The sequence below is a fragment of the Microtus pennsylvanicus genome, chromosome 21 (genome assembly GCF_037038515.1).
Source record: "Microtus pennsylvanicus isolate mMicPen1 chromosome 21, mMicPen1.hap1, whole genome shotgun sequence".
In the NCBI taxonomy this organism is placed as follows: Eukaryota; Metazoa; Chordata; class Mammalia; order Rodentia; family Cricetidae; genus Microtus; species Microtus pennsylvanicus.
Window position 1 is genome coordinate 16,346,009 of NC_134599.1, and position 17,342 is coordinate 16,363,350.

At 38.8% G+C, this 17,342-nt stretch overlaps 1 protein-coding gene across 9 annotated transcripts in view; it reads left to right on the plus strand.

Annotated features, from left to right (window-relative positions):
• Nucleotides 1-17,342, plus strand: part of Ncoa1 (nuclear receptor coactivator 1) — a 225,052-nt gene that overhangs the window by 167,419 nt on the left and 40,291 nt on the right. For all 9 annotated transcript variants that reach the window (XM_075955620.1, XM_075955623.1, XM_075955616.1 and 6 more), the window contains 3 exons: nt 458-605; nt 1,819-3,145; nt 10,358-10,538. In XM_075955620.1, coding sequence (XP_075811735.1) covers nt 458-605; nt 1,819-3,145; nt 10,358-10,538 — 1,656 coding nt within the window. The remainder of the gene's footprint in view (nt 1-457; nt 606-1,818; nt 3,146-10,357; nt 10,539-17,342) is intronic.

The window sequence follows — 17,342 nt, forward strand, 5'->3', positions numbered from 1 at the left end:
AAGGATTTTCCTCAGTAAATAAAGAACTCTAGAAACCCCTTAAAATAGAGAGGATGAACCTCAAAGTGTATGAATTATATCTCAGTATTTATAATTTAAACCATAAGCCAGCCAAAGGTAATAATAATAATAAAAACTTGTTAAAGATAATACTAAAGGCAAAGAAGCACTTCCCTGTATTTTGAATGGAGACCTACTAGGTTGCGGTTTGTCACAGTCCTAATTTATATAAGGAGGCAGCCGTTCAAATGAGAGTAACTTAAAACTTGTCAAGTGGTATATTTTAAATGGAGCCCCTCCACACACACATCTCTAAACTATTCTTTGAATCACAGCAGGCAGCAATTGAGAAGGCATTTTCAATGAGGTTGTTAGTAGAAATAAGACCTAGTAGCCGTCCTTTGCCCAGCGTTCAAGTGTCAGAATTTTAACTAGGTTTTTCTTTTGTTTGAAACAGTGATGACTCGTGGCACTGCCTCCAGCCCATCCTATAGATTCATATTGAATGATGGCACAATGCTTAGCGCCCACACCAAGTGTAAACTTTGCTACCCTCAAAGTCCTGACATGCAACCTTTCATCATGGGAATTCATATCATCGACAGGTACTACTTATTTGGAGAGAAATTATAAGTTAGGCATAAGAATAGTATGATGAGTATATCCATAATTAATATTAATTATCTATCAGTATATCAACAATGGGTATAAGGGTTTTGTTATCAAGTAGCTTTGTTGTTCATAAAGGGAGACAGGAAAGGTGGGACTAAAAAATCATTTTTTAGGGGTGAAAACATAATGGTGCCTAAAAAATTTGCAACATTCCACATAGGCACTTACAGTCTTAGAAGAGATCTCAGTGTTTCTAACATTTTTATTTTATTTTCAAGGGATCTTTATTAGAACAACGTTTATGACTCTGGAGTTCAAGTTGACAGTTTATCATAGAAGCCTTACTCATTAGTTAAACTCTCAACTTGAAGTTTTTCAATATTCTAATTTGTTCCCTCCCACTAAGTAAAATTTATACTGATACACATAGAAAATTCATGGAATTATTCTTTTATGCTGCTATTTATTTAAGAGCCCTAAGTTATAACTGCATAAAATTTAGCATTAAAAACAAAGACATTTCCCTCACTTCATCTTTTTTCCATCTGATGTTTTGCTTATTGGAACATGGTAATGCCAGTCACAAATCTGTTGTCATAGTTACACATTTGATTAAAGAGCTCTGGTAAAACCTGAGTTCAGTATTCTGACTTTTTCTAGTTTTAGTTGAAAATTTTCTTGTGAGTGGAATTAGCACAGTTCTTTTTTCATATTGTGATTTCTCTTTCAAAACATCTGCTATGTCTGCATATCACCCTTTTTAATTTTTGCATCAGTGACACGGTATTTTCTTACCCAGTCTTCCTCTTTGGAGTTGAAATACTTAAAAGCTGTTAACAGGGGAGTCCTAAATAAAATGCTTTCTAAATAAAGGCATGAGAAGTTTCTCTTTCAAATGAAATTGTTATCACAATAATAATTGTATTTCTATTGCATATTTTCCCAACACCAAGAAAAGTTTATTTTTCACACAACTGAAACTGTCAGTGATTTAAGAGCCCATAGGTGCCAATTCTAGGAAGTAGTGCTGCCCTTCACAGAGGTAATGGCAGTTCCCTGGTTTTCCTTAATTTAGGGTGGTGCAGAAACTCTCTACTTGATAGCTTGGAACATTAATGAGGCTAATGGCCTTTCTTATAATGTCATCATGAAAAAATAATAAAACAAATTAAAATGATTGAATAATAATGTATTTTTCTCCCCTAGGGAGCACAGTGGGCTTTCTCCTCAAGATGACACTAATTCTGGAATGTCAATTCCCCGAATAAACCCCTCAGTCAATCCTGGTATCTCTCCAGCTCATGGTGTGACCCGTTCATCTACGTTGCCACCATCCAACAACAACATGGCCTCTGCCAGAATAAACCGCCAACAGAGCTCAGACCTTAATAGCAGCAGCAGTCATAGTAATTCTAGCAACAGCCAAGGGAGTTTTGGATGTTCACCTGGAAATCAGATTGTAGCCAATGTTGCCTTAAACCAGGGACAGGCAGGTTCCCAGAGCAGTAATCCCTCTTTGAACCTCAATAATTCTCCTATGGAAGGTACAGGAATTTCCCTCACGCAGTTCATGTCTCCGAGGAGACAGGCTAATTCTGGCTTGGCAACAAGGGCTAGGATGCCAAACAATTCATTTCCTCCAAATATTCCAACATTAAGCTCCCCAGTTGGCATTACTAGTGGTGCCTGTAATAATAATAACCGACCCTATTCAAATATCCCAGTAACATCTTTACAAGGTCTGAATGAAGGACCCAATAACTCTGTTGGCTTTTCTGCCGGTTCTCCAGGCCTTAGGCAGATGAGCTCACAGAATTCACCTAGCAGATTAAGTATGCAACCAGCAAAAGCTGAGTCCAAAGATAACAAAGAGATTGCATCCATTTTAAATGAAATGATCCAATCTGACAACAGTGCTAATGATGGCAAACCTCTGGACTCAGGACTTATGCATAACAATGACAGACTCTCTGATGGAGACAGTAAATACTCTCAAACTAGTCACAAACTAGTACAGCTGTTGACAACAACTGCAGAACAGCAGTTGCGGCATGCTGATATAGACACAAGCTGCAAAGATGTACTTTCTTGCACCGGCACTTCCAGCTCTGCCTCCACTAATCCTTCAGGAGGTACTTGCCCCTCTTCCCACAGTTCTCTGACTGAGCGTCACAAAATTCTACACCGGCTTTTACAGGAGGGCAGTCCCTCAGACATCACCACTTTGTCTGTGGAACCGGAGAAAAAGGACAGTGCGTCAACTTCTGCCGTGTCAGTGCCTGGACAAGCCCCGGGGAATGCCAGCATAAAACTAGAACTGGATGCTTCAAAGAAAAAAGAGTCAAAAGACCATCAGCTCCTGCGCTACCTTTTAGACAAAGATGAGAAAGATTTAAGATCAACTCCAAACCTGAGTCTGGACGATGTAAAGGTCAAAGTGGAAAAGAAAGAACAGATGGATCCTTGTAACACAAACCCAACCCCAATGACCAAACCTGCTCCCGAGGAAGTTAAACTGGAGTCCCAGAGCCAGGTGGGTGATCCTGGCTTCACGGCATGGGCATCTCTTATCATTACTATTATTATTATTTCTATTGAGCTATACATTTTTCTCTGCTCCCTTCCCTTCTTCCCCCTTTCCTTCTACCCTGTCTTATGCTCCTAACGCTCCCAATTTACTCAAGAGAGCTTCTCTTTCCCTCCTTCCAATGTAAATCCATGTATGGTCTCTCTTAGGGTCCTCTTTGTTATCTAGATTCTCTGGGGTTGTGGCCTGTAGGCTGGCTTTTCTTTACTTTATGTCTAAAAGCCATTTATGAGTGAGTACATATTATATTTGTCTTTCTGGGTCTGAGTTACTTTACTCAATATGATGTTTTCTAGATCCATCCATTTGCTTAAAAATTTCAAGATGTCATTATTTTTTTACCACTGTGTAGTACTCCATTTTGTAAATGTATCACATTTTCTTTATCCATTCTTAGGATGAGGGTCATCAAGGTTGTTTCCAGGTTCTGGTTATTATGAATAATGTTACTATGAACATAGTTGAGCACATGTCCTTGTGGTATGATTGAGCATTCTTTGTGTATATACCCAAAAGTGGTATTTCTGGGTCTTGAGGTAGAATGTTTTCGAATTTTCTGAGAAATCTCCATACTGATTTCCAAAGTGACTGTACAAGTTTGCATTCCCACCAGCAACAGAGTAGTGTTCCCTTGACCCCACATCCTCTCGAACAGTGTTTTTGTACTTAGCCATTCTTACAGGTGTAAGATAGAATCTCAGAGTTGTTTTGATTTGCATTTCTCTGATGGCTAAGGATGTTGAACATTTCCTTAAGTGTCTTTCAGCCATTTGAGATTCATCATTGAGGGTTCTCTGTTTAGATCTCTACCCCATTTTTTATTGGATTATTTGTTATTTTGATGTCAAGTTTCTTGAGTTTTTTTCTTTTTTTGGTATATTTTGGAGACCGATGTGAGATATTTCTCTGTCCGATGTGAGATTGATGAAGATCTTTCCCCATCCTGTACACTGCCGTTTTAGTTTGTTGACTGTGTCCTTTACTTTACAGAAGAGTCTCATTTTCAGCATGTTCCATTTACTAGTTGTTGTTCTCAGTGTCGGTGCTACTGGGGATATATTTAGGAAGTTGTCTCCTGTGCCAGTGCATTTAGGTGTGCGTGTACTTCCCACTTTCTCTTCTGTGAGGTTAAGTGGTTGGTTTTATGTTGAGGTATTTTTATCCATTTGGACTTGAGTTTTATGCATGGTGATAGATACGGATCTATTTTCATTCTTCTACATGTTGGTATCCAATTATACCAGTATCATTTGTTGAATATGCTTTCTTTTTTCCATTTTATATTTTTAGCTTTTTGTCAAAAATCAGGTGTTTATAGGTGTGTAAATTGATATCCAGGTCTTCAATTCGATTCCATTGGCCCTCCTGTTTTTATGTCAATACCAGTCTGTTTTCATTACTATAACTCAGTAGTAGAGTTTGAAGTCAGGGATTGTGATACTTCCACAAGTTCCTTTATTGTAAAGGATTGTTTGAGCTAACCTGAGTTTTTTGTTTTTCCATATGAAGTTGAGTATTGTTCTTTTGTCATCTGTGAAGAATTTTGCTGGGATTTTGATGGGCAGTGCATTGAACTGTAGATTGCTTTTGATAAGATTGCCATTTTTACTATGTTAATTATACCTACCCAAGAGTATGAGAGATCTTTCCATTTTCTGGTGTCTTATTTAAGTTCTTTCTTCAAAGATTTAAAGTTCCTGTCACATAGGTCTTTCACTTGTTTGATTAGATTGACCCCCAAGATATTTTATGTTATTTGTGGCTATTGTGAAGGGTGATGTTTCTTTGATTTCTTTCTCAGCCAATTTATCATCTGTATAAAGGAAGGCTACTGATTTTTTTTAGTTAATCTTATATCCTGTTATATTACAGAAGGTGTTAATGAGTTGTAAAAGTTCCTTGGTAAAATTTTGGGGGTCACTTATGTAAACTATCATATCATCAGCAAATAGTGAGAGTTTGACTTCTTCTTTTCCAATTTGTATCCCCTTGATTCCTTTTTGGTGTCTTATTGCTCTAGCTAGGACATCAAGTACTATATTGAATAGATATGGAGAGAGTGGACAACCTTGTCTTGTTCCTGATTTCAGTGGAATCACTGGGAGTTTCTCTCCATTTAGTTTGATGTTGGCTGTTGCTTGCTGTGTATTGCCTTTATTATGTTTAGGTATGTTCCTTGTATCCTAGCTCTCTCCAAGACTTCTTTCATGAAGAAGTGTTCAGTTTCTTCTAAGGTTTTTTCAGTATCTAATGAGATGATCATGTGGTTTTGCTTTCTGTTTGTTTATATGGTAGATTACATTGGTAGACTTTCTGTTTGTTTATATGGTAGATTACGTTGGTAGATTTTCATCTCTGGGATGAAGCCCACTTGGTCATAGTGAATAATTTTTCTGACGTGTTCTTGAATTCGTTTTGCCAGTATTTTATTGAGTATTTTTGTGTAAATGTTCATGAGTGAGATTTGTCTGTAATTCTCTTTCTTAGTAGTATCTTTGTGTGGTTTGGGTATCAGAGTAACTGCAGCCTCATAGAAAGAGTTTGACAGTTTTCCTTCTGTTTCTATTGTGTCAAACAATTTGAAGAGTATTGGTATTAGTTCTTCTTTGAAAATCTTATAGAATTCTTCACTGAAACCATCTGGACCTGAGGTTTTTTTGGTTGGGAAACTTTTGATGACTGTTTCTATTTCATTTGTGGTTATAGGAAAGGTTATATTTAATTTGCTTATCTGATCTTGATTTAATTTTGGTAAGTGATGTTTATCCAGAAAATTGCCCATTTCCTTTAAGTTTTCCAACTTTGTGGAGTACGGGTGTTTGAAGTATAACCTGATGATTCTCTGGATTTCCTCCATGTCTGTTGTTATGTCCTCCTTTTCATTTTTGATTTTGTTTATCTGAATATTCTCTCTGCCTTTTGGTTAGTTTGGATATAGTTTTGTCTATTTTGTTGATTTTTCTCAAAGAACCAGCCATATCTCATTGATTCTTTGTTTTGTTTTCTTTGTTTCTATTTTGTTGATTTCAGCTCTTAGTTTGATTATTTCCTGCCGTCTAGTCCTCCTGGGTAAGTTTGCTTCTTTTTGTTCTAGAACTTCCAGGTGTTTTGTTAACTTGCTAGCATGGGATTTTTCCAGCTTCTTTATGTAGGCATTTAGTGCTATGAACTTTCCTCTTAACACAGCTTTGATTGTGTCCCATAAGTTTAGGTGTGCTGTGTGGTCATTTTCATTGAATTTTAGGAACTCTTTAATGTTTTTCTTTATTTCTTCCTTGACACATTGGTAATTCCGGTGAACATTGTTCAGTTTTCATGTGTTTGTGGGCTTTCTAAAATTAGTGTTGCTGTTGAATTTTAGCTTTAAGGCACGGAGATCCGATAAGATACATGGAGTTATTCCAATTTTTTTGTATGTGTTGAGATTTGCTTTGTTACAGAGTATGTGGTCAGTTTTTGATTCTTTTATGTTTAGATAGAATGTTCTATAGATGTCTGTTAGGCCCATTGGAGACATAACATCTGTTAGTTGCTGTATTTCTCTGTTAAGTTTCTGTCTGGCAGACCAGAAGTTCTTCAAAGGACTCTGGGTAACAGTAAATTTGTGGAGCCTCTGATATGAACAAAATAAGAGAGAAATATGAGGACATAGGAAAGGTGAGCTCGTTAAGGCATTTTTCTAAGGCTGTTTCTGCTGTACTCTGCATCATCAGCAGAGAACGGGAACTTAGATTCTGGATAGCAGGTTGTTGCCTTTCCATAACATGTCCTGAGACAGAAGTGAATGAAAAGAAGCCTATTCACAAGTGTTAGAAACTTCTATGTTTAGGATGTTGTGGAGCAGGTGTGAAAATTAATAGACAGAGTCATGTATTGTGCAATTGCTTATAAACCATGAAAGAATTTCAGGAAAAGATGAACCTTCTCTTTGAAGAGCTTTCATGTTATGTAGAGGTCTTCAAATTGAAAGACACTACATCACAGTGCCGTTTATTAAGACTCTCTGTTGTGACACAAGATTCACACTTAGTATGCCCAGGCCCTTGAGCTTCTTGAAACAGCTTGATTTTCTGCCCTGTCTCTTTGAGTATCTCTCTTCCTTAACACATTCTACTCCTGGAAAGGTCCTTAACTTTCCTGAGCTAAGCCATGTTCTTCTCCCCATTTTGACTGCATGTGTGCTCTTTGAAGATAAGACTGCGTCTCACATTTTAGTTAAAATAAAACTAATATTTTATTTTTTAAGCAAAAAAATAGTTTTAAATATTAAATATATTTAAATATCAAGCTTTAAAATTAAACAATGTCTTTACAAAGTAATGTCACTGTATATCAGATAATGCTGGTAGGTCTGTCTCAGTGTTCATGTGCATACATTTCTGCTGAGTTTATACTTAGAAGTAGAATTGCACAATCCTAAATTATGCATAAACTCATTGTTAGTAGTATGTGGTTTTTCTATTATACAAGAATTCCTTGTAATTGTTCTATATCTTTGGTAATGCTTTGTATTGTCAATCTTTTAAACCAAACCTTTCTAGGATATGTGTATAACAGCCTATAGTTTTTAGTTCATATTCTCTGATTAATGTCCATTAATCATTTGGATATTTTCTTTTGTACATTGCCTAATCTAGTCATACCCATTATTTTAATGTGCTTTCCTCTGTCTGTTGGCTTTTTTTAAATGTGTTCCTCATATATTTAAAGGATGATCCTCCAGTAGTTATATATTTGCAGGTGTCTTTTCCATGAATTGCTTGTGTTTTCATTAAGGGTTAGGTGGTTATTATTTTATTTGTCTTGGTTTTTATGAAGTAAAATTTTTATTTTAATGTAGTTGAATTTGTTCATTTTCCCTGATGGCTAATGTTTCTCATACATGCATAATAAAAGCCATGCTTAAAACTGTTCATAAAGCCTTACTTCTGGAAATAGCCCAAAACTCCATTACAGAAGAATGGATAATTATATTGTGATATATTCTTACGGAGGGACATTACTCAGCAGTGAAAACTAAGGAATTACGGCTGCATGTGACATGTGAAATATAACTTTGGAAAGACTAGGGCATTTAAAATAATACATGTAATTCACTTATACACTCCAAAAGGTAAAATTTAATTCAATTAAATAATGAAACTGAAGCAGGGTAAATATTTTATGCTAATTAATTATCCCACAGTACTCATAATATAATACTACTCTGAAATAAAGGCCGACTTTCTTTTATATACACCCTCAAACAGAGGTTCTCTATTCTGTTAAATTCCTGGGCTTTCTGATATCTCTCAAGTTTACACACTTTAAAATTTTTTCCATAAACTTATTTATTTTAAAAAAGAAAACAAACACTCTTTTTTCATTTTACATATCAATCCTAGTTCCCTCTCCTTCCCCTCCTCCCATTCCCTTCATCTGACCCATCCACTCCTCTAAAAGGGTAAGGCACATTGCTTTGGAGAAGATCCAAGGCCCTCCCTACTATATCTAGACTGAGCAAGGTATCCATCCAAGCACAATAAGTTCTCAAAAAGACAGTACAAGCAGCAGGGATAAATCCTGGAGCCCCTGCCAGTGGCGCCACAGTCTGCCCCAGCCGTACAACTGTCACCCACATTCAGAGGGACTAGTTTGGACCTATGCTGTTTCCTTCCCTGTCCAGCTGGAGTTGGTGAGCTCCCATTAGCTCAGGTAAACTGTTTCAGTGGGTGAACCCATCATGGTCTTGACCTCTTTGCCCTTTTCTCACTCCTCCCACCCTTCAACTGGACTTTGGGAGCTCAGTCCAGTGCTCCAATGCAAGTCTCTGCCTCTGCTTCCATCAGTTGCTGGATGGAGATTCTATGGTGACATTTAAGATATTCATCAGTCTGGCTACAGGGCAAGTGAAGATCGGACCCCCTCTCCTCTATTGCTTACCGTCTTAGCTGGGGTCTTCTTTGTGGATTCTCTAGTGCCAGGTTTCTTGCTAGCCTCATAATGGCTCCCTCAATCAAAATATCTCTTTCCTTGCTCTCATTTCTGTCCTTCCTCCATCTCGACTATCCTGTTCCCTCAAGTTCTCCTACTCCCTTCCATTCTCCCCTAGTCTTCCCCTTCCACCCTCCCAACTCCTCCCACTCCCATGCTCCCAGTTTTGTCAGGCGATCTTGTCTGTTTCCCCTTTCCAGGTAGATTTATGTATGTTTTTCTTAGGGTTCATCTTGTTACTTAGCTTCTCTGGGATCATGAACTATAGGCTCAATATCTTTTGCTTTACAGCTAGTATTCACACTCAAACTTATACAACCACTTTGGAAATCAGTATGGAGGTTTCTCAGAAAATTGGGAATCAACCTACCTCAGAACCCAACAATACCACTCTTGGGCAATATACCCAAAGGATGCTCAATCATACTACAAGGACATTTGTTCAACTATGTTCATAGCAGCATTATTTGTAATAGCCAGAACCTGGAAACAACCTAGATGCCCTTCAACTGAAGAATGGATAAAGAAAACGTGGCACATTTGCACATTAGAGTGCTACTCAGCAGGAAAAAAAAAGACATCTTGAAATTTGCATGCAAATGGATAGAACTAGAAAAAATTATCCTGAGTGAGGTAACCCAGACACAAACTTCTTGTTATATTTTAAAATGATATAATCATATACATTTAAAGTGTTACAGTATTTTGAAAACTAGGACAGGGAAAAAAACACCACAATGCATCACAGCACAGCTACCTTCATATCTTCCAGCCCAAGTTTTTCTCCTATATTCACACTTCTACCAAGCTGTATTAGATAATTTGTTATTGCATTCTGCTGTATTTGAATATTATTTCATAGAGTCTAAATTTTCCCCAGTAGAATAGATAGATTATGTAAAAAAAAATTTTGCTTTTCAAGACATGGATTTTCTGTGTAGTCCTGACTATCCTGGAACTCACTCATGTAGACCAGGCTAACCTCCCACTCAGAGATCCACCTGCCTCTGCCTCCCAAGTGCGGAGATTGGAGGCATGTGCCACCACACCAGGCCAGATCATGTGATTTTAATAAAGCTCCACTCCTCTCCCTTCTTAAATCAGCTTCTGTCACATTTGATTTCATTCTCCACCTGCAGATGAGAATATAAAATTCGTTCCTTCCAACTTTGTTTCTCTTCTCAGTTCGCAGCTGACCTTGACCAGTTTGATCAGTTACTGCCCACGCTGGAGAAGGCAGCGCAATTGCCCAGCTTGTGTGAGACAGACCGGATGGATGGTACGGTCACTGGCGTCAACATCAAGTCAGAGATGCTGCCAGCGTCCCTTCAGCCCACCACTGCCAGATCTGCTCCCAGGCTGAACAGTACGTGCTGGGGTCCACATCTCATTTCAAGTGTTTAGTAGAACTGTGGGTTAGCGTGTTGTCTTGCCCCATGATTGCAGAAGCTGTTTGTCTATTGAGAATGAGACATCTTTTCATTATGCAACACTAGACATTAAACAGTTATCTTTAGACATAAGAACTTAACTCATCATTCATTTCCATTTAGACTGGTTCTGATGTGTTCCACTTTGTAGCTGAGGATGACCTTGAACTCCTAACCCTCCTACCTTCATCTTTCAATACTAGAATTACAGCTTGCATTGATCTTGTCTGTTTCTAATGTAGTAAAATCCCTGTCCTACTGCAATTGATGTTATAGTGAGTGGTTGACTGTAAGGAGAGTGGTTTGTGTTTTTACCCAGAGCTTCCCATAATAACACTCAGAAACACAATATTGTGTCAGATCATGTTTTTCAAGTATAAGTCTCTATGTTTTGATTTATGGGCTGGAGGTCCAAAAAGACTCTACCCGGCACGATGTCACACTCAATATACTTGGGAGGAAGAGGCGGGCAAATCTCTGAGTTTGAGGTCAGCTTGGTCTACAAAGCAAGTTCCAAGACAGCCAGGACTACACAGAGAAACCTTGTCTTCAAAAACCAAAGGAAAACAAAGAAGGAGGAGGGGAAATAAAGAAAAAAATCAGAAGAAACAAAGTATGCAATAAAAATATACAGTGAGTTCATTGGTGCCTGAAATAACACAGCTGGAAAGGTAAAGATAACAGTGTCATGGGAAGAAGAAAAATGACAAGAATATCTATTGGAAATGTTATGTACAAATTAAAAAATTAGAAGGCAGAGTCAGGAAGATCACCACAAGTTCAAGTAGAAGAAGATGGGAGGAAGGGAAGAGAATGCCAAACAGAAAAATAGGGGAAATTTTCTGGAACTAGTTGAGGATGATTCTCCAGATTCAAAGGCTTCAACAGCTGCCTAACACAAAAAGTTCTCACAGTACACCTTGTCATTGTCTAATTCGAGAACATGATACATATTCTCAATACTCTTATTTTTACAGTGAGGTAATCCCAGCACTAGCAGGGCAAGAGACAGGCAGGTCTCTGAGTCAACACTTCTTGTTTGGCTTGATTTATAAGAGAAGAAAAAAGATATAGCCAAATTACCTGAAAACAATTAAAACCAGTGATAAAATGGAAATCTTTAAGAGAAAAAAAATGACACATTGTATCAAATGAGCAACACCAAAAGCCTAACTAATTTCTATACCTAGTACCACTTAAAATAAAGCAAAGATGTAAAAATAATGGAAGAACAAATAAAATAACTGACTTTCTTTACCAGGATCACTCAGAAATAGGTGAAGTAAAGATGTTTTTAAAAAAAATAATAATAATTGTTACCAGCAGGCTATGCTTCCCACCAAAAAAAAAAAAAGAGCGAATGGAGATGGGAACTCTCATCTACATAAGTATTGATGCTAACCAATAGAAGAGAGAAGAGAAAACAAGCCTTAGTAACTGGAGGAAAAGAAAGTGTGAAGAATTCATTGTTAGCCAGTAAAATAGCACAGTGAAGGCGAGAGCCAGGAACAGGGCAAAAAAGAAGAAGCAGGGTTAAATAAAAAAGGAAAAGGGAGAGAATGTGAGGAGGGAAGATCTTTGTGGTTGTGCCTGTCATTGAGGGGGATGCCAGTTCAACCCCTGGCTCTGCCCAGGAAAGGGAAAAATCCAATTATAAAAAAAAAACCATATAAATGAAATTAAATAAATTTAAGAAGAATGGAAAGTAAAAACTAAAGATTTTTTAAATAAAGTAAAACAGTACTAAAAATATTGTGAAGTTAAAAAAAACAATGATTAAGAGCTGAAGAAGTGAGCTGAAGGGATGGCTCAGAGGCTAAGAGTGCTGGCTGCTCTTGCAGAGATTCCAAGTTCCCAGCATCCTGATGACTGCTCACAACAGTCAGTAACTCTGATTTAAGGGGTTAGATGCCTCTCTTCTTCTGGCTTCTCAGGCACCAGACATGCATCTGGTGCACAAACATATATGCAGGCAAACATTCATACACGTAGAAGTAAACTATTTTGAAAGAAGAACTGGGAGAGCACCTGCTCTACAGGGTGGTGCTGATCCGCACTGTCTCCTACAAGGCTGCATTCACTTCAGTAGCTTCCCTCTTTGCAGTAGCAGGACCCTCTACTGGCCCCAAAGAGCTTTAGGACCTGTTTAGATTCCCCCTGGCACCAGAGCCTCCCTGCCTAGTTTGTCTCCCCACAAGAACCAAAGCGGGCCAGAGATATCTCTCCCAAGAGTTTCAGAACATAGGGAAGAGAAGGTACTGAGTCCACACTGGAGGGGCCTGGACACCCTGCCCACCAGTCTCAACTCTTTCAGATCTTTCTCAAAACGGTAGGCTGCCCTAATGGATGGAGGAAAGTGTGGGAATCCAGCGTCTGTGCGACGGTCCTTTACTGTAACTGTCTCATGACCCAGCCTTTCTATTGCAGTGCTTCCATTTTGTTCTCCAGTTTCATGCAGTATTAAATCTGCTTGCTCTCTCTTTGCTGCTATTGACATTGCTCGAGTGGTGACGTCTCACTCTCTCAGTATATCCTGGAAGACTTAGAATTTGAAAATTATGGTAGCTAGCATGTTTCTTAGCTAAAGAAGCCTCTTTTCCTGGCATTAAACCTAGATTCTGATTGCAGAGGCCTCATTTCTCAGTTGCTAAGAGGGATAGAGATCGGCAACAAGGAAACTCCTGTGGCAGCCTTGGCACCCACTTTGGGAGACTCCCTGGGCTGAACTTCTGCCATGAGTCACAGACTCACCATTTTAATCCATGGGCACATTCCAAAGTCAGCTGCATCAGAGCAGAGGTCTGGTGGCAGCTGTTCATTGTCCTTTAATTGTCCCAGCAATAGCCCATGGCCTGTTCCTGAGTTGTCCTAGCGCTCTTCTGAGAAAACCCATTTAGGAAAATCTTCTCCCCTGTGTCTCAATTTAGTTGAGTTACAGCATCAGTTTTTTTCCATTTGTGCTTTATCCTTCAGACTTCATAATTCTGCTGAGGCTTCTTCCTCCTTTCCACTGTGGGTTTTTCCCCTTTTATTTTTCTTATTTCACTGATTGCAGTTTTTGTTCTTTTGGTTGTTTATTTGGAGCTTTCACTGTTTTGGGGATGGATCTTTGCAAAGCAGCCCAGGCTGGCCTCAAGCTCTCAGTTTTCTTCTCCGTCCTTTGGTGTCCTTCTAACTATCTCCAGAGCTTGTCCTTGAGAGTCAATTGAATGTTTGATAATTTGTAAAGTTATTTTTAACCAAGCGCATTTATTAAAGAAGTAATACCGAGGCTGGAGAAGTGGCTTAATTGGCACTGTGTTTACCTTGCAAACATAAGGACCCAGTCTCAATCCCCAGCACCCACAAGAAAATAAAATGCTAGACATGACAGCACACACCTGCAATCCCAGGACAGAGACGAGAGGTTCCCTGGGGCATGCTGGCCAAATCAGCAAACTCCAAGTTCAACAAGAGACCCTGTGAGGCTTTGGGTTGTAGATCTCTGGTCATGAGAAAAACATCTCATGCTTTCTCTGTCTGTTCATGGCCTTATTGATGTGTCTGCTATAACCTGTAGCACAGCCTTATTCCAGGTCAAGTGGAATGAGTATACATGGTGGGTAACCAGGGATCTCAGCCAAAGGAACTCTTCCTGGGATGTGCCTGCCCCATCTCCTTCACTGAGCCGGTCTGTCTGAGTTCCATTAGTCTAACTTCTGTAGCATCAGGGTTAATGAATACTCATTAGCTGTTCTCACTGAAAGGTCAACAACATACAAACAAGTAAAGTTAGGTTTCATTGGCTACATCCCATTAACACTTCTGCATTCAGAGAAGTTTTTCACTTTGTGCTGAAAAGGAAAGGGGCAATAAATGTAACTCTAAAAGCATAGTAAAACAAAAATTCTTGCTGTCATCTAAATTAATATGCGAGGAATCAGTTGGGTATCTTACTGAGAAGCAGTTTACCCTGGCTGGACCTTCCAGTTTAGTGTGAGAATTAAGCTTTAAATACTGGATGGTGTAGTGGCCTTACAAATACAGCTAGTTTTTTGAGAGTGTCACTCTGACAGGAGTGGAACTAAGCCTAGGACTGCCATGTTTTCAATGGGATCTCTTTCTTCTCTCCTCCTCCTCCTCCTCCTCCTCCTCCTCCTCCTCCTCCTCCTCCTCCTCCTCCTCTTCCTTCCCCCCCCCCTCTCGACAGGGCTTCTCTGTAGCTTTGAAGCCTCTCCTAGAACTAACTCCTGTAGACCAGGCTGGCCTCGAACTCACAGAGATCCGCCTGCCTCCACCTCCCAAGTACTGGGATTAAAGACATGTGCCACCACCGCCCAGCTTCAGTGGGATCTTTTAAAAGAACAACTGTCCATAATACTGTCCATAATTATTAATGCTTTCAGTAGAATTAGGGTTCCCCATATCTTAAATTTGTAATAAAGTTTTGCAATATAAAGTAAACAAGTAAATAAGATGGTGAGTACCTACAGGTAACAGTAAATGGGGATGTAGCTCAGCTGGCGGAATGCTTATATAGTATGCATGAAGTCCTGGGTTCTCTCTCTAGCACCGCATAAAACTGATCATGGTGGTACATGCTTGCAATCCTAAGGGAGGTAGAAGCAGGAGGATCACATGTACAAAGTAAGGATGGGCCAGCCTTGATCTTGATAGCAAGTGCCTTCACTTGCCTTACTGAACTATCCTGCTATGCCAGTAACACTTGTTTTACTCAAAATTATAATCAAGTTTGCCTATTAAGAGACTTTTTTAAAAAGAGTGTAAACTGATTAAATGGTTTGCAAGGGAATTCCAGAAGTATCTGAGTAAACAACTGAGCTCCTCCTACAGATCTTTTTACAACTCCCTCAATATATACATCCCTATTAACTTGTAGATCATTAAAATATAGAACTATAGCTGGGCGGTGGTGGCTCACGCCTTTAATCCCAGCACTCAGGAGGCAAGACAGGTCGATCTCTGTGAGTTTGAGGCCAGCCTGGTCTACAAGAGCTAGTTCCAGCACTGGCTCCAAAGCTACAGAGAAACCCTGTCTCAAAAAAAGCAAAATAATAATCATAAAATATATAGCTATAAAGTAATAAGTTCCCCATGAAATAAGTTTTTAGTACTTAAGATTCATTTCACTTTCTTGTCTTAGAGATTATATATAGTGTGGGTTTTTATTTATTTTAGTAATTAAGATATTCACATACTTATAAATGCAAAACAATGCCAACATGTAGTATTATCTTTTCATTCTAATAAAGTCATATCTTTTGTAAGTCTAAACAGTATATGACAGACTTCTCTTCATCTTCCATGTATGTACTTTTAAGTTATGTATGTGTTTGTGTGTGTGTGTGTGTGTGTGTGTACACATGGCAGGAGGATAACCAGTTACAAGCCAACTTTGGCTACATAAGTAAATTCAAGGTCAGGCAGCCTGAGCTACACACTGAGGAAAAGACATCATACTATGCACATTGGCTGTTTTGTCTGTTAACCTTGTTCTTGGGTGGCATGCTGTTCATAACTTGACACTCTCGTATCTACATGAGGATTAGGGTTACTTAGAGCTGACTGGTGACTGGTACCTTTCACTATTCAGAGCAACTGTAATAAGTAACCTTACATAGGGATGACTATCACTTGGGAGGGTGTATCTGGAGTATAAATTCTAAATATAAATGTCTAGATCAAAGGATAGATGCATAGGTAATACTAAATGATTCCTCTCACAAATTATACCACTGATATTCCTATTTCTATATATCTCTCAGTAATTTGAACTACCCATTTTCTTATCTTTATAAATATTATGGGGTTTTCACAATGTAATTTCAAAGTATATTACTTTTACTCTGCGTTACGTTGACTGTTTTCTTTATTTTCATTTTTTATTAATATTTATTGAGCTCTACATTTTTCTCTGCTCCCCTCCCTGCCTCTCCCCTCCTCCCTTCAACCCTTCCCCAAGGTCCCCATGCCCCCAATTTACTCAGGAGATCTTGCCTTTTTATACTTTCTACTTCCCATGTAGACGTTGACCGTTTTCAATGATCTTAGGCAACCTCTTCTTAGTCTCTGTTTATCTATTTGGTTATTGGACTCTAATTTATGGAAGTTTATATTTACTAAAGAAATCACCCCTTTTTCTACTTACTGTTTACAAGACCACAATGACACTCTTAACTGCTGTGCAGTTACTGCCAGATGTAACACAAACTGAGCCAGAAGTTTCATTTTCAACAGCTGAGGGGGATTAGCCATGAATGTGAGAATGGGAAGCTGTTGGATCAACCATTGGAGGTAGTAACTAGGGCAAAAACAGCCTCCTGAAAGATGATGCCTTCTCCTTGCTGTGCAGAAATTTTTTAAATTATTTAATAACCTTTTTCTGGGTTCATTATCGCTAGAGGGGATACAGAGTTTCTCCTTGGCTAGGTTTAAGTTGATGCGATGTTATGTTGAGCTATTTGCAGAGCCATGTCTGAATGTTTTGAGGCCGAGGACTGCCTGGACAATGTAGCAAACCTTCGTCTGAAAAAAACAACATTACATACGTATATTAATGCCCTCTAAATGTACTCCACTTTGGCTGCCTCTCTCCAAAAGCTGACCTTTTGTCCTGTTTCACACACACACACACACACTCATTCACGTTTGTGGTGAGAAAACAAACTTAACTAAAAATAGGGCTTCCCCGCCCCCTGCCATGAAACAAAAGAGAAAACTTGTATGTTTCCTAGACTCTA